At 47.8% G+C, this 22,518-nt stretch overlaps 1 protein-coding gene across 4 annotated transcripts in view; it reads right to left on the reverse strand.

Annotated features, from left to right (window-relative positions):
* The window catches only part of POLE (DNA polymerase epsilon, catalytic subunit), a 55,309-nt gene that overhangs the window by 32,656 nt on the left and 135 nt on the right, over positions 1 to 22,518 (reverse strand). For 2 of the 4 annotated variants that reach the window (XM_027125191.1, XM_027125194.1), the window contains exons 2-20: positions 17,554 to 17,695; positions 17,027 to 17,107; positions 16,551 to 16,595; positions 16,305 to 16,397; positions 15,840 to 15,994; positions 13,096 to 13,237; positions 12,889 to 12,969; positions 12,048 to 12,155; positions 11,617 to 11,727; positions 11,257 to 11,342; positions 10,960 to 11,079; positions 9,361 to 9,493; positions 9,154 to 9,267; positions 8,831 to 9,043; positions 8,447 to 8,554; positions 4,101 to 4,229; positions 3,924 to 4,026; positions 3,686 to 3,832; positions 3,131 to 3,276 (exon numbers count right to left, since the gene is read on the reverse strand). In XM_027125191.1, the coding sequence (XP_026980992.1) occupies positions 3,131 to 3,276; positions 3,686 to 3,832; positions 3,924 to 4,026; positions 4,101 to 4,229; positions 8,447 to 8,554; positions 8,831 to 9,043; positions 9,154 to 9,267; positions 9,361 to 9,493; positions 10,960 to 11,079; positions 11,257 to 11,342; positions 11,617 to 11,727; positions 12,048 to 12,155; positions 12,889 to 12,969; positions 13,096 to 13,237; positions 15,840 to 15,994; positions 16,305 to 16,397; positions 16,551 to 16,595; positions 17,027 to 17,107; positions 17,554 to 17,695 (2,257 nt within the window). Of the gene's footprint in view, positions 1 to 3,130; positions 3,277 to 3,685; positions 3,833 to 3,923; positions 4,027 to 4,100; positions 4,230 to 8,446; positions 8,555 to 8,830; positions 9,044 to 9,153; positions 9,268 to 9,360; positions 9,494 to 10,959; positions 11,080 to 11,256; positions 11,343 to 11,616; positions 11,728 to 12,047; positions 12,156 to 12,888; positions 12,970 to 13,095; positions 13,238 to 15,839; positions 15,995 to 16,304; positions 16,398 to 16,550; positions 16,596 to 17,026; positions 17,108 to 17,553; positions 17,696 to 21,761; positions 22,453 to 22,518 lie in introns of those variants that run through there. The other 2 variants (XM_027125192.1, XM_027125193.1) reach the window with 2 other exon arrangements.

Consider the following 22,518-nt stretch of genomic DNA (forward strand, 5'->3'; position numbering starts at 1 on the left):
ACCCAGAACCCGGCAGCTACCTGGAGAAGGGGATGAAATCCACGCCTGAAGACCAGTGACAGAGGCAGGGGTTTCGCTCCACTAGAGGCCCAGGGGCTCCCAGTCCAAGTCCTGTCATTCCATTTACTCTCTTATTAATAGACTGGACAAGTTGAGTGACAGGGTCCCTCAAACTACGTAACTCACAAACCACTGACTGAAAGCAAAGTGCACGTCATTAGAGGCAACATCTTAGAATAACAATTTACCCCTTAGCCAATACTTATGAACACACAACTGTTTACCAGACACTAGACCAAGCGGTGGAAGATGGACACCGCAACGCTAACCAGGACCGTGTGCTACTGTAATTGGTTGCAAAGGAAATGTTCTCATCACTGTGGTGGTGGTTACACAGCTGTATGCGTTTGTCAAAATCCATAGAACTGCCCACCTGAAAGGGTCAGATTTATCCCACGTCAATGTTACCTCAATAAAGTAGACACAGCCACTAGGGATGGTGACAGACATGGACGCTCGGGGGCGTATGAACTCACTTCCTGCCCGAGCAGCATTTCTTTCCGTTTGCTAGGCTACATGCTGTCACAGTGGTCAAACCCCGGACATTCTCCTTGCATCTCAGAACATTTCACCTTTACTCCCCCAGCTGATACCTTTTCAGTACCTAGAAGAATGTCGGGCACATAACAGGCACTCCGTAAACGTGCTGAGCGAATGAAAGGCTTCCCAGGATTTGTATCACACGGGAAGACATCAGGCTGTTAGTGCCGAGGGGGTGGGGAGGGGGCACGCAGGACTCCAGGAGCGCCCAGTGCCAGCCGGGGTCGGGGTGGGAGGCTCAACACGGTGACACCTGGCCCTCGTGTCAACACAGGCTGTACCTCCCGGGACGCTGAGCCTCAAGGAGGCTGACAGGCAGCTCAGCTCCCCCAGCTCAGCCCCAGCAGCTGTGAGGCTGGCGTTTGGCAGCTTAGCTCCCCCTGCTCCATTGAAATGAAGCGAGTCTCAGCTAACAGGAAGTGTGGGGGGCCGGCGACACCGCATTGCCAAGCTTCCGCGATGCGAATGGCCGTCCTGAGGTACCCTAGGACAAGAAGCCAGGCCCATCTGTGTCTTATTAACTAGGGAAACAAGAGCTACTCAGGAGGTCCCTAGTAAGAGCAACTGATAAAGAAATGCAAAGAAGGTCATAAATATTTCAGCAAATTCCCCGTCCAATGTAAGAAGAAATTCTTTTAAAGGTCTGGTATTTAAAGAACAAAAAAAATTAAGAAATTTATTGAGTGCCTACTATGTGCCAGGTAATATGTTAGACTCTAAAGAACAAGACAGTCACTACACTTTCGGCACTCTGAGGAGGCAGACAGATGAACAAGTAACTCAATAGTTTAATTAAAATAAAGTGAGAAGGTATGGTGGTTCCTCAAAAGATTAAAAATACAATTACCGGGACTTCCCTGGTGGTCCAGTGGTTAAGACTCCGCACTCCAAACGCAGGGGGCCCAGGTTCGATCCCTCGTCAGGGAACTAGATCCCACACGCATGCCGCAACTAAGGAGCCAGCGGGCCTCAATTAAGACCCAGCACAACCAAATAAATTAATTAAAAATTTAGAAGTAGGGCTTCCCTGGTGGTGCAGTGGTTGAGAATCTGCCTGCCAATGCAAGGGACACGGGTTTGAGCCCTGGTCTGGGAAGATCCCACATGCCACGGAGCAACTGGGCCCGTGAGCCACAACTACTGAGCCTGCGCGTCTGGAGCCTGTGCTCCGCAACGATAGAGGCCACAATAGTGAGAGGGCCATGCACCGCGATGAAGAGTGGCCCCCGCTCGCCACAACTAGAGAAAGCCCTCACACAGAAACGAAGACCCAACACAGCCAAAAATAATAAATTAATTAATTTAAAAAAGAAAAAAGAGTTCTGAAACTCTTATTCAATATTTTTTTAAAAATTTTAAAGTAAAATAAAATTTTTCTCCTTTAAGAAAAAAAATACAATTACCATACGATTCAGCAATTCCACTTCCGGATATATACCCAAAAGAACTGCAAGCAGGATCTCAAAGAGATGCCTGTACACCATGGGTGAATAATTCACAGCAGAAATATTCACAATACCCAAAACATGGAAGCAACCCAACTGTCCACCGATGGATGACTGGATAAACAAAATGTGTTATGTCCATACAATGGAATATTATTCAGCCTTAAAAAGGAAATTCTGACATAAGCTACAACATGAATGAACCTTGACAACATTAGGCTAAGAGAAATAACCTAGTCACAGAAGGACAAATCCTGTGGGACTCCACTTATATGAGGTCCCTAGAGTGACCAAAGTCCACAGAAGGTACAGAATGGAGGGTTATTGTTAAGGTAGAACAGAGTTTCATTTTTGCAAGATGAAGAGTTCTGGAGAGGGATGGTGGTGGTACCTGCACAACAATGTGCATTTGCTTAATGCCACTGAACTGTACACTTAAAAATGTTAGATTTCATGTTGTGTATATTTTATCATAATAAAAAGCCAAAAAAGTTAAAAATGATAATAAAGCACAATGATGACAGTCTATCAAGGCAGGGTGGGATGTGAAGACTCACTGAGTCTAGCAGTGAAGGAAGGTCTCTCAGAAAAAAATGATTTGCTTAAATAGAACACAATTATTTGTTGATATTACAACTGAGGTATTGTTATGTATTTCTATGTATTTCCCTTAATCCTAATCCTAATCCTGGATCAAACATGTCAGTAAAAACACCCCCCTCACTCCTCCTGGTCAGAGGTTGGCAAAGTAAAGGGCCACATGGTGTGTACTGTACACATGCAGGCCTCAGTTTCTGCTGCGGGCAAATGCAGCTCAGTTCCAATAAAACTTTATTTATAAAAATGACTGGCCCAGCCATAGTTTGCTGACCCACTGCTCTAGATAATTACTTTAAAAGCAATCATTCAGAATAGTTGCGAGGCCCCAGGCCCTTAATTCTTCAAAGTTAAGAACAACTGCACATTTATTGTCTGAATGCAGGTACCAGCCCAGAGGTGGGGAGTAACACATCCAGACAGCGCCAAGCAAGGATTTTCACCTCAGAAACTAGACTCTGTTCCGACCTCACAAAGGTCAGCCTCACCTTGTGGAGACCTTTGAACTCGTAGCGCCTGTCCCGAAAGGCACGCACTGTGTCCACATAGAAGGAGTTCTCCCGCTGGCAGATGGTGGTAAGACGTTCTTCCACCTTGGTCACGTGGATTTTCTTGTATGCCTTCCGGCAGTAATCTGAGGCACAATTGAGAGTAGGGGGCACGTGAGACTCCACACAGCAGACAGGCCTCCTGGACACAGCCAAGAAAGCTAGGCAATGGATGCCAACAAACATGGCTTTTTAGGTTAATGCAAAGGAGCAGAAAACTCAGAAAGACGTGCCAGCAAAGCATATCAAAGAAACGGCAGCCCCGTGTGAACGGACCAAACACATGAAGACCACAGGGAGGGTTTGGAAGCTGAACACGCACCGAAGGATAAATGACAAAAAGAAGCCTATAGGAAGAACTAGTTCCCAGTGGTCTCATCTAGTTCAACAACTGGTTCGACTGACCTCAAGGGGTGACACACCAACACAGCCCAACGAAGACTCAAGTCAGAGAAAACGCAGTCTGTGGAGATGCGCGCTGTCCCAACTGCTCACCTGCCAGCCTCCGCTTCTCATATTTAGCCTGCTCCTCGCGGGACAGCTCGTGAAAGGCCCGGGCTGGGCCCTCTGGGGTCAAGGGAGGGAACTTCTCTGACTCCAGCTGGTGCTGGATCCGATGATACTCGCTGCGACTGGCTGGCACTGGGAGGGGTGATGGGAAGAGAGTGTGTGATAGAGACCCAGCCCCTGCTGGGCTCCCTGCTGAGCAGCACCACCCAGGGCGGACACTCACTGAACTCGCCCCTCCACTGCCAGGCCATCTTCCTCTGGCAGTTTGCTCCAGGCTTGTTGAAGTCACAGGCAGCACAGGTGGCCTCATCCACCATGGCAGAGGGCTGTGAGGGGACAGGAAGGGAGCAATTAGGGTTTGGGCAAAAGAGCTTGATTCTGATGTGAGAATCTCTCTCACCTGCAGGCGGTTCGTCAAGATGATGTTGGGGTACATGGCCCCCACGTCCAGGTGGTAGATAAGGGGACACTCAATTCGGTTAGGAACATCTTTCAGGGAGGTGAGCTTGGCCTTAATCTGATCACACACCTACAGAGAAAGGGGAAAGAAGTGGAGGCTGGCGACCAAGACGAAAACTTGGAGACTGTACAGAGTGACAGAGAAAGCACCATGGGTTGCAGATGGACGACAGATGACAGGCACCAACACCAGGCCCTGGATGTGCAGGGGACTTGCAAGAAAAGACAGGACAGCATCACGGGAAGCAGCAGCCTCCACCCCAAAGAACTCTGGGGTTCGGGAGAAAAGTGCAGAGTCTGTGGCCTCACATGGCACGGCCCATCTGCTAGCAAGTAGGGGACCCAGCTAGATTATCAAGAGCCACACTTCCTGGGTGCCCCGAGTGCCCCCATGGTGCAGGTGTGTGACACAACATCAACATCCCAGCAATCCCTCATCTGATGGATGAGAAGTTTCAAGAGGTGAGTATGGGCTCAAGAACGGGCCCTCTTAGACCAAACACCTGCTCTGAACTGTGATGCTAGACTGTTTCCAGCATTACTTTATAAACCAATGAATCAGATTCTGTTTCCAGCCAAGGCTATTAGCTTAAAAACCCTCCTAATGCCAAACACCTAGAAATCCTAAATGAAATGTGAAAAATATCCCTGTAAATGCAGTTCTGAGCTTCTAAGTCATCCCCAGAGAACAAAAGTGATGAGCAGACTCAAAACCAGAGCAGTGAATTGACTCAATGGGTGCCTGGCAGGGCCGGGCCCTGTGTTGGGGTCCCCAAGACCATCCCCAGGTTTGGTGACTCACAGGGAAAAGACACAGAGCTCAATCAGCAAAGGAAAAAGGCGCTTGGGGAGAGCCCAGGCTCAAGCTTGGATGAGCTGAATTCTTCCAGCATCAAGCCACGACAACATATGAGAAGCGCTGTCTCCCAGAGAAGCTCGTGGAGACCCACTGCCCAGGGTTCTTACTGGGGGCCGTTCACGTAGGCAGCTCTGCCTGCATGGACCAAAACCCAGAATCCCAGAAGGAAAGCAGGTGCTCACACAGACCACCTTGTTTGCACAAGAAACTGAGCTTCCGTGCGGCCTTCCTATCAGAGGGAAGCGAGAAACCTGCTGGAACCCGAGTTCCCAGACGCTGAGGGCAGCCGAGCAGCAGGCCTTTCCGAGGTCAGCGGCCTCAGGCCTGTGCTGTGAGCTCTTTCCTTCACACTTCTCATGCCTCCTCAGGGAGGGGCAGGCTACACACAACAGGGAGACAAAACACAGAGCCCCAAATAAAGGCAGGACTCTCAATGGCCACCTCCATAAAAGAATAAACTAGAACAAGTCTGCTCACCAAAACCATGTGCATTCTGGGCTCTGGGCAAAGAAAGCATCTTCCCTGAGCATCTGTCATCACGGGTGCTAAGAGGTCTGTGATTTGCATTAAACTCTCCACTAAGACTGAGACCCTCCAGCCAAGGAACCAGATAAGAAGGGACATCAGGCCTGTGTCACTTTTGGGGAACCAGGAAGAAACTGTAAAATTACCTGACAGTCCTCCTACTGAAGAGGAATTCACATTCCAAAACTGCTGAGCATGGGGAAAAAACACCCACTGTGACTGAGAGAAGACACAGTGGGAGGAGACCCCTGAGAATGTCAGAGAAGTAAACTCCTGGAGTAAACATGCTAAAATGAGGCTAATTAAAGACAATAAAGACCAAAAATCTAAAACACAGGAAGAGAAACAACAAAGACCTACTGTATAGCACGGGGAATTATATTCAATATCCTGTAATAACCTATAATTGGAAAGAATATGAAAAAAAAAAAATATATATATATATAGGGAATTCCCTGGCAGTCCAGTGGTTAGGACTCTGCACCTCTACTGCAGGGGCATGGGTTCAATCCCTGGTTGGGGAACTAAGATCCTGCAAGCCACGCGGCACAGGCAAAAAAAAAAAAAAGAATATATGCATATGTATGTACATACGTATGCGTATATGTATGTATATATATATATATATATAACTGAATCACACTGCTGTACACCTGAAACATAAATCACTATACTTCAAAAAAAAATTAAAATTAGAAAATAAATAAAACAGCAAGAGAAAAAGTCCACTTTAAAGAAATAAAGCACATTTGAAAAAGAACCAATAGAGCTTCTAGAAATAAAAATATTGTCCTAAAAAACAAAAACAGTCACTGAAACTATAAAAGGCTAAACAGGCTCTGATAGCCGCGTATTTTTGTTTTATTTTTATTCACTCCCCAAATGTAACACCTAGTTAAACCAGAACATTAGGTATGTACTTATTTGATCCAAAATGTATATGCAGCACTAAAATTTGAGAACTACTGTATTTAGGAGTTATCTAACACTCATTAGATAACTTAATTGAATACACTGGCATTCTTAGACAAGCTGGCTAAAAAAAAAACCTTTAGATCTGGGGTCGGCAAACCTCTGTGAAGGTCCAGATAATAAATACTTCAGGTTTTGTGGCCACAATCTATCACATATTTTTTTACAACATTTAAAAAATATGAAAACCATTCTTAGCTTGCTGACTGTACAAAAACAGGCCTTATGGGCTATAGTTTGCCAATCTCTAGACATTCAAGTATAAACTGGAAAACATCTAAATTATGCAAAAATTAACCAGAAGAAAAACACCAATCAGAAGGGTAGCCATATTTTATGAAATACATTAACTTTGGTAAAGTCACATTAGAAAATCACTTGAATGCAAAATTGCCCTTAGTATTAAAAAATTCCTTAAAACCCTCCAAAGAAGTCAAACTCAAGCTAGTAAGGAAAAAATGACTAAAAGGAACATCTATCAAGTAGAACAGGAAATACCAGAAACGTAATACTTATCGTTTCTAACTGAATCTCAGGCAAATGAGCCATTTGCCATTTGGAGAACAATCTCCCATCTATCTCTGTGCTAAGGCAAGGTCTGAAATGCTGCTCTGGAGGGAAGATGAAGACGACCCAAACAAGGGGCGGAAGGCTGGGATGACAGGGGATGACACCTGGACAGGCCAGATGTCGCTGTGAGCCCCCAGCTGACACCTCCCACCAGCTGTGATCATACCACTGCCCGGATGATCACTCAGGAACAAAAAGGTGAACCTGCTGCCCTTCCCCTAAAGACCCTGGGCCACCCTATAGAGAAGTTTTAGGGACTTTGGAGACAGCTACTAAGACATACTACCTGTCACCTAGAAAGAGTTCACATCCAGATTCACTAAGGTGTCTGGAGTCCCTCCAGTTAGCATACCTTAAGCCTCACTCCTCACTCATTTCATTGGTTCTTGGACGTGAAAGTAGTATCTTTTGGGAACTCCCTGGTGGTCCAGTGGTTAGGACCCAGTGCTCTCACTGCCAGGGGCCTGGGTTTGACCCCTGGTCGTCTGGGAACTAAGATCCCGCCTGCTGCGCCCACACCCACACCAACCCCTCAAAAAAGAAAGTAGTAACTTTGTTCCTTTCAAGTTGTTCTTTAACTCCTATTTGTTATTCAGCCTAGACTCCCTTCTCAGGTTGGTTCACAGAGAGTTCCCAAAGTACATGATAGCTGCAGCTGGCAAGAGCTGCACAGTACTTCATAGTTTGCAGAGCATGTGCACACGTTCTTGTTTGAATTTTGCCTGGTGAATCTGTTATAAGGCGTTTCTTGAAATCAATCCTAGAAATGGTAAGAACTGCAAAGTACTAAAGTAGCTGAATATGTTAAAGTGTTGAGCAGGACCTGACAGAGACCCAAGATGCGCCGCATCCAAAGGAACAGGACAGCGAAGTGGGAGGCGCCTGGGGCCTCCAGTCATGTGACACGCTTTGCATATGGCATTTTCTAACCATTATGTGATGGACTTTACAGTCACTATATTCTGCCCTGTAATTTGTAGGAACTCCTACCATCATTTTTTAAAGTCTCTTGACAATAAAAAGTTAAAATCCTCCAATGGCTCCTCATTGCCTAGAAAATACAGTTCAGGTAAACTAGCACGAAACCCTTCACTTGCCTTCCTCTCTCCCACATCACACCACTTTGTCCCGAAAGCCTTCGCCATCTCTGTGAAATTCTCCCACCTCACCAAATCGAGTCACTCACTGCGAGCACCACGCTCTCCTGTCCTAACTAGACCAGACCAGGCCCCGTGTCCTCTGTCTCGGCGCCCAAGCGCCACCACACAATAGGTGCACAATAAACATGCTGATGAAAGAAGCCAATGTGCAAGGCGAGACGTATGAGCGGACTGTCCCCCCTCCAGCCCCCCGTGCGTCACCTCTTGGAAGTTGGTGACCTGCTCCATGGGCACCTTCTCCTCTTCCTCGATGGCGTGACGCATGGTCTTCTCCACCCGCTGCAGCAGGAAGTCAAAGGCAGCAGGATTCTAACACAAACAACCAAGAGAGGACATGAGTAAGAGAGGAAAATGCCCTCGCACCAAGTAACCTGCCTCAGGTGGGACGCTACAAAGAGAATGCTCCAGAAGGAGCCAAGTGCTCGCCCTACAGCACCCTAAAGGGCAGGCCAGACAAAGGACGGCTGGCAAGGGGCCCAAGGGGCAAGGGCTTTATTTCAGCCCTTGTGGGCTGGGTCCTTCCTGGGTCCGCCCACAGCACTGGCGGGAAGAGGCCCAGCTTCAGGAGCCTCAGGAGGGGCGCACCATCCGGAACCGGCAGGGGATATCGCTGCGGAACACGCCCGACTCCAGGGCTTCCACGTGGCCACCCACGTAGGTCTCGGCATCCAGCACGTGGCCATCATCTGTCAGCTTGCTGAACTCTGGCTCCTGCTTGTTGGGGAAGACGATGTTGGCGTGGAAGGCCTGTACCATCAGCAAGGCCTCACACAGCGTCCCGGAGCCCTTCCGCAGCACCTACGGGGGAAACGCCAGGCTTTAAGCCAAACACCAAACTCCAACGGCTGCGTCCGCATCAGCTGCCTGGGACCACCCCTGGCAGGCAGCGGGCCAGGAGAGGCACTGACCTCATCGGGCTCCATGGGGATAATGGTGCACAGGGCGAATATAAAGGGGTGGACGTACTTCATGTACAGGTAGTATGTGGCCACTGCGTCTGACACCGAGTAGGTGGCCAGCGTCTAAGGAGAGAATATCAGAGAGTAAGGTCAATGAGGCGCCCAGCAGGCCACCACCGCCAGCCGAAGGGCGACTCAGCGAGGCAGGGCACGTGCCTGGGGCTGCTCAGTGGCCATCCGGCACATGTCCTCGGGGTCCAGCTCCACGGGGTCATAGCCCAGCTTGGCTTTGGCAGCTGCTTTGAGGTTGTGGCTGCCCACGGGAAGGTAACTGTCCCTCTTCACCCACCTGGGAATGAGAAAGAGCAAAAGCCAGAAATGATTCTGAGACGAAGCCCAGGAACCTGTGAGAGGCTGCAAAGCCGGACACACCACAGGAAGATGCAGGGTCCTGATGGGCACCCAAAGATCTCCAAGGCGTCACATGCAGGCCCCTTGTGAAAAGCTTTCACCCGGATCCAGTCAATTTCACAGACAAACCCACCAACAAGGAGATGCCAGAGCCAGTCCTTCCAGCCCCACGGCCTTCCTCTCAGCCTCACAGAGAAACGCAAAGGGGGGCAGGCAGGAACCTGCGCCCTCTGGCGTTCTGGATCCCTCCACAGCTTGTCCCCTCTACAGCCAGGCTCTGCCCTGCTCTCCCCGCCCCTCACACCCTGTCGTCAAACTCTCCTCATCCTCTTGCACCATCCCTTTAGCACAGAAACACTCCAGGCCACCTCGCGCCCACCTCCACCTCTTCCCCCATGACACACACCGTTGTCTCTCTAGGACCCACATCTTCTTACTAGCAGCATCCAATCTCACCTTCCTTGGCCTCTCTGCCCTGTGGGTCGTCCTCTCCCTCAGAAATGCCCCACTGGGGCCTCCATGGCGTTGCTGCCTCCACTGAGGGTGCCCGCTTCTCTTTTACTTCTCTTCTTGAGAATCTATCAACTATCACTTTTTTTTTTTTTTTTTTTTTTTTTTACCACATCACAGTGCCCCACAGTCTCCAGGCCCTCCACGTGGGTAGGGCTCCCAGGCCTGCTGCTACTCGGAACCCGAGCTCTGTTCTATTCCCCCATAAGCCCACCCCAAGCCCTGAGAACCAGAGTTCGCCATGCCTCCTGCACCTGTCCCCAAATCTAGAGATCCCCAAGTCCTCGGCTCTCAAATATCTCTAGTCCAGCCCTCTTCACTCCTGTGCACGTTATGACCCAGCCTGCCCCTTCAATCCACGTGCCGTAACACCAGGGCTAAAGAGAAAACGCATCAATGGCTCCCCATGACCACCAAGATAAAAACCCCTCCCCACCAGGCACAGAAAGCCCACGAGACCTCCTTCCACTCCAGCCTTGCCCCTCAGCACTCTGGGCCACTTTGCAGACTTGTCCTCAGCCTGGACACCCCAGCCTGCCTGGACACCATGCACGAGCCTGACTACCACATCCCAACCTCGTGTGGGAAGCCAAGGCCCCTCCACGAGCTCCCATAGCACCGGGCCTCACTCTACCAGGTCTTTCTTTCTGGTCTGGTTTCCACACCCTGAGGACCAGTGCTCAGCATGTGTTTGCTGACTGAATGAAGGATGAACAAATGATGAAAGACACATCCCGGGACCTGGGCAGAGCCGGCAGCCACTGTTCTCTCAGATGATGGGAGCTACTTCTTGTGGACAGGACCAGCGTGTGCGAGAAGGGAACCTTGGACCTCACTCACAGGAAGCCCTCATGAGACACTGTGACCAGCTGCCAGGTGAGCTGTGGGGCCTACCTGAGACAGTCCATGTGGATGCACTGGGGTGCTTTGTACTCCCCCTGGCTGTCCTTCTGGAACCCAACCTCCTGGTACATGCTCAGTCCATGGACCGCTGCTCTGGCCTCCACAAACGGCCTAATGACAAGAGGATGGACAAGCACGTGGGGCAGTGAGTCTCTAATTCCTAAGAGACCGGGAAGACTGCCCCCAGGGGACGCCTCACGCGAGCTCCTCTCAATCACAGTGCGGAGCCCGCCCGCGCCACCCAGCGGTGCTCCTCCCCCCCCACCCCCCACCCCCGTTCTGACTCACCAGTCAAAAAAGTCCCCATTATAGGTGACCATGATGTTGGGTTTGGTCTCCTGGATGTGTTCGAACCATCTTTGGATTAGATGAACCTGAATTCAACAAATCTTAGCAGTCAGAGGGTTGCTTTTACTCTCCTTCAAGCGATTTCCAGGCAGCTCTCCAAAGCTGAGGAGCAGCAACCTCACGTGAGCCTGTTATTTCCAACCCAACAGGGCCTCCAGGTGAACGAGGACCAACCACTGGGGACTGAGTCCAGCTGCTGCTATGATTAGAGGAATGCTGAGGCCTAAGAGGGTCACCAGGCCTGCCTCCCCTTCCCACTCTACCCCAAACATCAGGCAGTTTCCCAAGTGACACCTCTACCTCATCAGGCGCATTGAAGACATAGAAGGGCCCTTCATATTCTGGCTTGGGGGTGAACTCGAAATCTTCTATATCTTCTGAGACGATCTCCCTGTTGGTGATGAGGTAGCCCTGGGAAGTTCATTAGCAGTCAGTATGAGTTAGAGACACAAAGCCAAAGACACACCTCTCACACGCAGCCCAGAGACTCTCGCTACAAAATCTCTGCCGCAGCTTGAAGCGCCCTGGCTTTCCCAAGAAGAGACACTCTACCTAATCCTCAGATTTGCCTGGAAGGCAGGGCGTGGCTGGATGTTAGAATAGGTTCTGTGGACTCCACTCACTCATTATTCACAAAAAAAGTACTAACCAAGGGTGGACACTGTTCTGGTTTGGGGACCAGCTATGGTCCTTGTTCACAGAGAGCTTACATCCCAGAAGGCACCACTCACCTGACCATCAATCATATAGGAAATCATCATAATCTGATCAGTCTCAGCATCGGGAAACTTGAGGGGCAGTTTGGTCGTCTCAATGTCAAATGCTAAAACCACAGGGTCCTGAAGGGACAAAATGTAGCATTAAGTCGGCCACAAACCAAGCTGAGCTCTGGAGACCCTGTGGTCCTCTTGACACCCACCACCTCCACCTCTACTGCCAGTTACTAAAAGTAAGAGTCAAGCTGCTGCCGGGAAAGGTTCAGGAGGAAGTGGGACTGGCATCTTGGGGATGAATGACCTATGTCCAGAATACCATGAGGATGTGAAAACTTAAACATATGAAAAAATGCTAGAGTAGCTGTTCACAGGAAAAGTCTAGAATTACAGAACACCTGAGTCTCAAAGCTCTTTAAAATGCATCACTCATTTTGTCCTTTATGGCAACCCTGACAGGAGATTATGATACAGAACTGACAACTTCATTTTGGATGTGAGAAAACAGAGTATAGACTTTCCCAAGATCACAAAGCTGTCCCCAAACCAGTTATGAATCCACTTTTCAACATATCACTTTACTATTAACCACCCAAAATGGAAGTCAGAGCTTTCCCTCAAATGTTCCGATCCAGCCTAGCTCAAATACTGACGTCACGTGATGTCTGTGTGCAAAGTCAAATTATACTGTCAGGTCAGAAACTGATGAAAAAAACAACTACCCCATAATTCTTTTAAGAAGGTATCTGAGGAAAAAGAAGCAAACAAACCTTTGAATCAAATTCACCTTTCAGCGCAGAATTCACTCTCCAAAAACAACTGGAAAGTTTAAGATGGAAGAAATGCAAGTAGTACTTACGGGTCGTTCAACAAGGTCATCGCGGCGGGCAATTTCCACTGGAAAGGCACTTCCTCGGTACCGGATGTTGTACCAGTGAGCCTGCAGGACGTGTGGTGCATTAACTAAAGACTTCTACGTCTGTCCAAGGAAGTCAACTCTATGGATCTATCCTTCAGTATCACCTCCTGGCTATCAGGAACTGCCCACATGCAATAGCCCACTCACCACATGGATCTTCAGGTCAATGGAGAGGCGGATGTGGTAGGGCACATCGTACTCTCGCATGTCCACAATGTTGTCCAATTGGTTAGAAATCTTCTTAGAGGCTTCCTCTTCGTCAGTAATCACACTGCCCCCTTGTAGAACACTGCGAAATAAAGACAGCAGCTTTTTCAACTATGCTCCGCTAGGGGCTGCAGGGGGGAAGACCAGTGTCCATACAATGAAAACACTAAAGTTTTACAAGGTGGCTGAGATGATCAGGACAGGCCCTTCGTAAGGAATGACCTTGGATGAACCCCACCCCACCAAGCAGCAGGCCTCAGACACAAGGAAATTCAGTATACTTAGGACATTCATTTTATAGGACGTTCATTTTATAGGACATTTTATAGTTACACCCCATTTAAAAGAGCAAAGAAAGGAAACTGTTACTTGGGAGGCATGTCTACAGATGTGACCCACCCTCACTGAGCTTATTTCTTCATCAAGAAAACGAGGATGACAGTAACAGGCCCACCCTGCAAGAGCGTCATGAGGTACTAGCCACAAAGCTGTAGGCATGGTGAAGTGACAGGTAAACAGTGACTATTTCTGTATCATAATTATTCTTACCATATCAAAGAGGGAATCATTGTCACTATAGAATATTCACTCCAATATTAGCCCACTAAGCTTTCAAATACCGAATGGACTATTAAGGGGGGAAAGAAAGGCAATGGGTTTTAGAGAAGGCAGGCCTCTGGGGACTCGGTCTCTGGTTACAACTTGCAATATTCTGAAAAATAATTAATGGGCCACTGTGGGGGGGTAGTGTGCAGAAATGTTCAGGGTCCCAAACTGATCAACTTTTGTCAGAGGATACAATTAGTTCTTCTGAAGTCATCTTAACTTTCTGTGTGCCTTTTTTAAAAATTGAAGTAGAGCTGATTTACAATGTTGTGTTAATTTCTGCTGTACAGCAAAATGATTCAGTTATACATATATAAACATTCTTTTAAAAATTCTTTTCCATTATTGTTTACCACAGGGTATTAAATATAGTTCCCTATGCTATACAGTAGGCCTTATTGTTTATCCATTCTATATATAATAGTTTGCATCTGCTAACCCCAATCTCCCAATCCATCCCTCCCCCCCACCTCCCCCTTGGCAACCACAAGTCTGTTCTGTATGTCCATGAGTCTGTTTTTGTTTCGTAGATAAGTTCATTTGTGTCATATTTTAGATTATAAGTGATATATAGTATTTTCTTTCCCTTTCTGACTTACTTCGCTTAGTATGATAATCTCTAAGTCCATCCATGCTGCTGCAAATGGCATTATTCTATTCTTTTTTATGGCTGAGTTGTATTCCACTGTATATATGTACCACATCTTCTTTATCCATTCATCTGTCGATGGACATTTAGGTTGTTTCCATGTCTTGGCCATTGTGAATAATGCAGCTATGAACATAGGAGTGCATGTATCTTTTGGAATTATGGTTTTGTCCGGATATATGCCCAGGAGTGGGATAGCTGAGTCATATGGCACTCTATTTTTTAGTTTTTTGAGGAAACTCCATACTGTTCTCCATAATGACTGCACCAATTTACATTCCTACCGACAGGGTAGGAGGGTTCCCTTTTCTCCACACTCTCTCCAGCATTTGTTATTTGTAGTTTTTTTTGTTTGTTTGTTTGTTTTGCAGTACGCGGGCCTCTCACTGTTGTGGCCTCTCCCGTTGCGGAGCACAGGCTCCGGACGCGCAGGCTCAGTGGCCATGGCTCATGGGCCCAGCCGCTCCGCGGCATGTGGGATCTTCCCGGACCAGGGCACGAACCCATGTCCCCTGCATCGGCAGGCGGACTCTCAACCACTGCGCCACCAGGGAAGCCCTGTAGACTTTTTAATGATGGCCATTCTGACTAGTGTGAGGTGGTACCTCACTGTAGTTTTGCTTTGCATTTCCCTAATAGAGATGTTGAGCATCTTTTCATGCGCCTGTTGGCCATCTGTATGTGGAAGTCATCATAACTTTTAATTAGCCAAGATTTCTTCTTAATCTCTTACCCTGTTTCTTATTACTGTTGCTGTCTAAATATTTAATGAACAGTGTTTGTTGTCCTATATTTAAATTTCTCTGTATAATACCCAGGGATCTCTGGAGAAGATGTGCTATGTAAATATAGGTATTTAATAAAAATTGCAGACATCTTAACACTTACTAAAAACCATGAAAACAGACTGTGTTAAGATGGTGGGATTAGAAATCTAAAATGTCTACTGTTACAGCAACTAAATTTGGAGCCACAAATCTACCCTCTATGTAAGAAAAAAGGGACATCTAAAATACAGCCTGGGAATCCACCATTTATTTAACACAAAGGGAACATATAAGAAAGTCTACCAGGGCTTCCCTGGTGGCGCAGTGGTTGAGAGTCCGCCTGCCGATGCAGGGGACACGGGTTCATGCCCCGGTCCGGGAAGATCCCACATGCCACGGAGAGGCTGGGCCCATGAGCCATGGCCGCTGAGCCTGCGCGTCCGGAGGCTGTGCTCCGCAACGGGAGAGGCCACAACAGTGAGAGGCCCGCGTACCAAGTCTACCTAATTGCTCAAAAGTGTTTCCACATTGAATGGAGCCAATCATTAAGGTAATTTTATTGCTGAGTTTTCCCACCTCCTACCCATCTTGTAAACGTAGGAAAAATGGGAAACAGTCCTTGTGGACTGACTGGCTGCTCTGCTTATGTGAATGAAGCTTACCTGGTGAGCATAGCCGTATAGGCATCACTGGTGTGGCCCTGTTCCCGGTTTTTCTTCACAGCAGGGGAGATCTCCTTCCTCACTTTGACAAGGTCCTCCACGGTGTTGAAGGACAGCTTAATGTAATTTCGTTTCAACCCAACCAAGTGATTTGGCTACAGAGTGAAGAGATGGTGCTCATGAATTCAAAGAGAAAAAAAATACTACATTGGGGAGAGGAAATAAGGCGAGACGATTCAAAGGTAAATAAATGATTTGAAGAGTTGGCAACTCCAAAGCACCTTGTTCAACTCTGCATGTGGCACCAACTATGCCACTAGAGTTCTCTAAGAGGATACAGGGACAGTCACCAAAGCCCATCATCTATACTGTCCCACAGGTGTGGAACTTGTCCTCTTCCCATCTCACCCCATGGGCAGGGTGGACCCGGCCTCACTTACCCTGAAAGGGCTGGGTGATACTCACCAAGTCCAGATCCTCTTTAGGGACAGTCTCTACTTTAGCAATTTTACCCTGAAACTTCTTAGAGAGAAAAGACGAAACTTCTCGCTCACAACCCTAAATCAGGATCAGAATGAAAGGACTTCCCATTAGTAAAATCTATTTCCTTCCTTGTTTATTTCTCTTGAAGCCTCTTTATTTCCAGTTTTAAATCCCCCCACAAAACGAGGCACAGGTCGTTTGACCTGATGCCATGAACCACAGACTTACCTTTCTGGTTGCAATGTAGAAATATGGCTTATAGGGCAAGGCCACCTGCAAGAGTCACACCCATCCAGGGGGGTGATGAGAAAGAAAAAAGGAAGAAAAATGAAGACAGGCTGTTTGCTGTTATACCCGTGATATAGCCTAGCCTAGATCCAATGCATCCTTGACCTTGACATATCTTAAGAGAGACAGTGCAATAGAAAATTAGGACCTGCACATATCACAGGGGCAAGAGTCTAAGAGACACAATGCTGCTCATCTTTCAGTCTTTCTGAGCTAGCTTCTCTTAGGACAACTTAAGTGGTGACTAATGTGGCTCCAAGGGGCCCATGTCCCTAAAGGGCTTCAGGAAGCTGCACACCGCAAGCCTCCCAATTCTTCTCCTCACAGTTGCAGAGCTAAAAGGACACTTGCCATTTTGAGCCCAGCTATGCCTCATTACTGAGTGGTTGTTAGCTTCTTGGATGTCAAGGGCTTACCTTAAATCTGCTCCCATCATCTTGAATAAAGTAGTAATCCACTGCACTAACTAAGCGTTTATCTTCATCTAAAATCTCCGTCTACAAGAGAAGCAGTCAACATGGGCACAAAGTTATCCTCTACACAGCACAAGAGCCTTTTCCTCCTTCTCTGGGAAACTGAGCACTTTAAAAACAAAATCTTTCTCTACCCTTTTGCATAAACACTACTGGCCCCATTCACAAGAACCGCATCATAACAGCCTCCAAATGGGAATTTCTCTGTTCCCCCCTCATCTTTGAAAGCTTTATTCTTATGGGTAACAGGGATGCCCCTTACCTCAGTCTTCCCAGTGGCCTCTTTATGACCCAAAGAAGTTAGAGAGGAAAGCAGGAGAGCTACGAACAATCCCATCTCTACCTGTATTGCCCAGACAACAGGTTCCCGCTGGGGGTCACCTACTCTTCAGACAAGGGCTATGCCACAAGGGGTGCAGCCACCCTCCTGAATGGAAGGAGGAAGATGGAGGAAAAGCACAGGTGCTTACAGGGTGCATGTTGATAAGCCAGCCTGTCTTCTCACCAGGCTCCTTGAGTCTCTCAAAACCAAACCGCAGATCCATCTTATCTGTCCATTGACTGCGCTCCAGGCGCTTGAGTGCCGAGACAGAGGTAGAGGGGCCATCGTCCCTGAGTGAAAGGAGAGAAATCCGGTCTCCGCTGATCATGACACTATCTACTCCCGCAGCCCTCAGTCTGCCTAGTGTAAGAATTTCGTTTGTGACATGGTAGGAGCATCCCTGAAAAACCTCACATTTGGCAAAATAGCTCATTAAGATAACAGGTCTCAGGAAAAAGATGACTGGGACAGAACCCTCAAAACTTGTTTACCTGTGCAACCAGAACACTAATAAAAACAACAATCTTGGCTGGACACTGCTGCCTCATGGGATATTAAAAATGCACAAAGTCCAGTACTGCAATCCTGGGCTTTTATCCCAGAGAAAAGTCGTGCTCATACCAAAAACTTGCATGTGAATGTTCACTGCAGCTTTGTTCATTACAGACAAAAAGCCGAAACAACCCAGATATTCTTCAACAGGTGAATATTTAACCCATGTTTTATCCTTCCCATGGAATACAATTCATTGATAACAAACTTATTGATACATGCAATAACCTGGATGGGTCCCAAGGGAATTATGCTGAGTGAAAAAGCCAACTCCCCAAAATTGCATATTTTATTCCACTTATTCAGCATTCTTAAAATAACAGTTAGAGATGGAGAACAGATTAGTAGCTGCCACGAATGGGGGAAGGGAGGTGGCCGTGGCTATAAGAAGGTAGCACGAGGGATCCTTGGGACAGAACTGTTCTGCGTCTTGACTGTGGTGGTGGTGGTCATGAATACACAAAGCGCACAAAACTAAATACGCACACACATAGATAAGTGTGCAAGCATTGTTGTGTCACGGCAATTTTCTGGTTGTGACATTGCACTCTAGCTACATCAGATGTTACCACTGGGGGAAACGGGGTTAAGGGATCTCTGTGTAATTTCTTACATCTGCATAAGAATCTACCACTATGTCAAAATAAAAAGTTGTTTCTTTATTTTTTAAATGTTAGTTCCCAAATTTAGTTTGTTTCTTGGAAAATGCAATCAACGGTAGCTACCACACAGGATTTTCATGAGCATTAGAGACAATGAATGTAAAAGCACTTTGAAAAGTGCCAAGTTGGCAGCACAGTATTATGTATGAAAAAATGAATGACCAATGGAGGGGAGTCTAGTTCTACCAAAAAGGAGCAGTGATGATTAAATCACATGATGCACATGATGTGAGGATAGGATTTTTTGTAGCTGAGTGGGTGCTTGATATAGTATGTGTGATATTTACTGAAGATCAATAGAAACAGAGGGGAATATCTGTTTTTTGTCATCTACAAGGTAAAATTCTGTAATGTCAGAGTTATTTGAAATAACTTGAATGAACTAATTCATCTGTTTTCAAGTCGTGTAATTTGAGTTGGAAAAATATTGACTGAACACTTTTCAGGTACTACCCTGTGCAAGGCACATGTAAATAAAGCACAGTACTCCTACACACACTGAGGTGGCTACAGCACATCTGGGAAAGCGCATTTCACACTAGCAAAGTGCAGCAAGGAGGTCCGCAGTGCCTGAGTGTATAGAGACAGCAGTGACCCACCTAGGCCGTTTTCTCTTTACCTGGTTTATAAACATTGTAAGGTAGCTTTAATTTCTACACAGCAAAGTCATTAACCACGTTTTTAAAGAGCTGTTTGTTTTAAATGCACAACATGAGAGGAGAGGTCCTGGTTTATGACTGCTGAGCACAGGAGAAAAGTGTAGCCTGCCACCCGAGATGGGAGGGAGGCCCTGGTGCAGGCACTCAGATGAAATTTTCTTCAAACAGAGCCAACAGTGCACATGTCTGTGCAACACTCCAACCAAGAGCTCTTTCCTTCCCTACTGCGGATTCCAACCCCCTTGCCTAGAGAAAATTGCAAATGAACCAATATAATCTCCACATGTTACTGATATTCTCCTGTTTACCAACTACATATGAGCAAACTGGGGTTACAGAAACTCACCTGTTGTGGCAGAATAAAGTGTACCTTAAAAACACGATGTATCTTCTGGGACGCCTGAGTCTAGATGTCAGTAGAACCACATATGGATAAAAGTGGGGATATAATATTGTTCTGTGTGAGAGGAACTATCTCAACTGAGAAGGGAAATCACTTCTCAGCTCAGTACATCTGCTTCAAACTTCCCAAGCCTTTCTCTGGTTAGGATTTTGTAAATAACTCTTCATACAGATTTGATCATAAACCTTAAATTAAGTACTTGACGAAGACTTTCCACCAACAGAACTATCCAAAACTGTTCTGATTCCAGAGGCTGGGATGATCCCAAATTGTTCACAATCTTTAACTCCACAGGTGTGATCCCATCTAGATCGACCAGAGTAATTATGGCTTATCTATCTTCAAAACAGAACAATTATTTTATTAGCATCCCAACTTAAAACACAAATGCTAGGGCTTCCCTGGTGGAGCAGTGGTTAAGAATCGGCCTGCTAAGGCAGGGGACACCAGTGCAAGCCCTGGTCCGGGAAGATCCCACGTGCCGCGGAGCAATTAAGCCTGTGCACCACAACTACTGAGCCCTCGTGCCACGACTACTGAAGCCCACGTGCCTAAAGCCCGTGCTCCGCAACAAAAGAAGCCACCGCAATGAGAAGCCCGTGCACTGCAACGAAGAGTAGCCCCCGCTCTCTGCAACTAGAAAAGCCCACGTGCAGCAACAAAGACCCAACCCCGCCCCCCCCCCCCCCCAAAAAAAAGCTAGTCTCTTCTTTAAACTGCAGTTCTGAGATTCTGGATCCTATATATTTTTGGCAGAAGGCCTATTTATTAGCTAAGCCAACTATATTCTGCACTCCTCAAAAATGTACAGCTAAGAATCGATATCCCTTGCCTTTTTGTCTTTTTTTTATTTTATTTATTTTTGGTTGCATTGGGTCTTCATTGCTGTGCTTCATTGCTTCATTGCTTTCTCTAGTTGCGGCAAGCAAGGGCTTCTCATTGCGGTGGCTTCTCTTGTGTGGAGCATGGGCTCTAGCTGCGCGGGCTTCAGTAGTTGTGGCACGAGGGCTCAGTAGTTGTGGCTCACGGGCTCTAGAGCACAGGCTCAGTAGTTGTGGTGCACAGGCTCAGTTGCTCCGCGACATGTGGGATCTTCCCGGACCAGGGCTCGAACCCGTGTCCCCTGCGTTGGCAGGCGGATTCTTAACCATTGCACCACCAGGGAAGTCCTGCCTTTTTGTCTTAATGTAAATAAATGAGCTACTTTATAAACCAGTGAGCAGAGAAAAATACGTATGTGCAATCCAAGAAAGGAAGCAGTCTAAGAAAACTAAATATACAAAATAGAGACCAGATTAAAGAGAAAAAAAAGATCTGAACTAAGCCTGTGCAGAATTCATGTCTTCAATTACTGTAACACATTTCACTAGTTATTAACTTATAAACAAAAGTGGTCAGAGAGTTGCTTAAGAAAAACTCCTTTGCCTGAAGGTAGTCCTTGGGTCTATCACCTCCACCTGAAGAACAGAATGACCTATTTCAAGATTAGGATCCTTATTTTTCACAAAAGATTACAGCCACCTGTTGTAGGCAGGACACTTGACAACCCTCCCCCCTCAGACATCTATGTCCTAATGCAAGGAACCTGTGTTATCCTACATGACAAAAGGGAGTCTGCAGGTGTGACTACGTTCAGGAATTTGAGATGGGGATCACCTGGATGGGCCCACTGCAATCATAAAGGGTCCTTACGCGAGGGAGCCAGAAATCAGAGCGAGAGACTGGAGATCCGACAGTGTTGCTTTTGAAGGTGGAGGAAGAAGCCTCTACGAACTACAAAGGGCAAGAGAACAGATTCTCCCCTCAAGCCTTCAGAACGAAAGAAGCCCTGCCCCATCTTGAGTTTTAGAACTTCGGACCTGAGAATACACTGGTACAGTGTAAGCCACTAAGTGGTCGTCTGTTACAGCAGCAGTGGGAAACCAACACACCACCGCACGGTATGGCTTTAAAATCTCTGGATCCACCTTCAGTCAAAACCGCAGAAAAACTGTATTCCAGGCCCTGCTAGAGAACACAGGTAACTTCAGTCTGAGGCCCAGATCTTTACCCAGTCAAGACTGAATGAAGTGCTACTTACAGAGAATTGCTCCCGGGCGTGCGGCGCTCTGTACTAGTAATACGTTCCTCCAAATACCCTGGGTTCTATCTTGGCATCAAGTGTTGGATTAAGTGGACTCGAAAACTGCTCACTTGGACCACACCGCCTCTCAAAACTTTTCTCAGGAGCCGCATAACTCACTTTTAACCCCGTGATAGTACAAACGACGACGGAGGCAACCGTAATAAAGACAACCACCGCTACTGACCGCTTACGACAGGACCGACACTGTCCGAGCGCTGCGCCCAAAGTCCACAGCGGCTCTTCCTATTCGGCAGCGGCGCCACACCGCGCTCAGGGCCGCCGGGCCCGCGCCAGGCAGCGGGCGGGACCGGGAGGCCGACGCTGCGCGCCTCCACCGCCGCGACTCGAGCACACAACGCGCCGACCACAGCGCGCGCCCGGGACTTGGGCGCCGACCCCAGGTTAGGCTACACGGCCTCGGCGCGCTCCTGGCGTGGCCCCGGGCTTCTCCCCCGAGGAGAACGCACCCGCAACGCAGCCCCGCACGAGCCCCGCTCCGGCGCGTCCCTCCCCACGGCCCCGTCCCAGAGACGCATAGTCTCCGCTGAGCCGCCGCCAGGCCGCTCGCCGAGGGCCCCGGACACGGCGCCGACAAGGCGGCACCACCGGGACGAGGGGCGGCGGCGGAGAGACGCCTGACTCTTAATCCGGAGCCCACGTCGGGCGGCCGTGGGGAGCGCCCCAGGCGCTCTCCCGTGCCGCCCGCCCCCCG

The sequence above is a fragment of the Aethalodelphis obliquidens genome, unplaced genomic scaffold, assembly GCF_003676395.1.
Source record: "Aethalodelphis obliquidens isolate GAN/ISIS:26980383/991018 unplaced genomic scaffold, ASM367639v1 scaffold28, whole genome shotgun sequence".
In the NCBI taxonomy this organism is placed as follows: domain Eukaryota; kingdom Metazoa; phylum Chordata; class Mammalia; order Artiodactyla; family Delphinidae; genus Aethalodelphis; species Aethalodelphis obliquidens.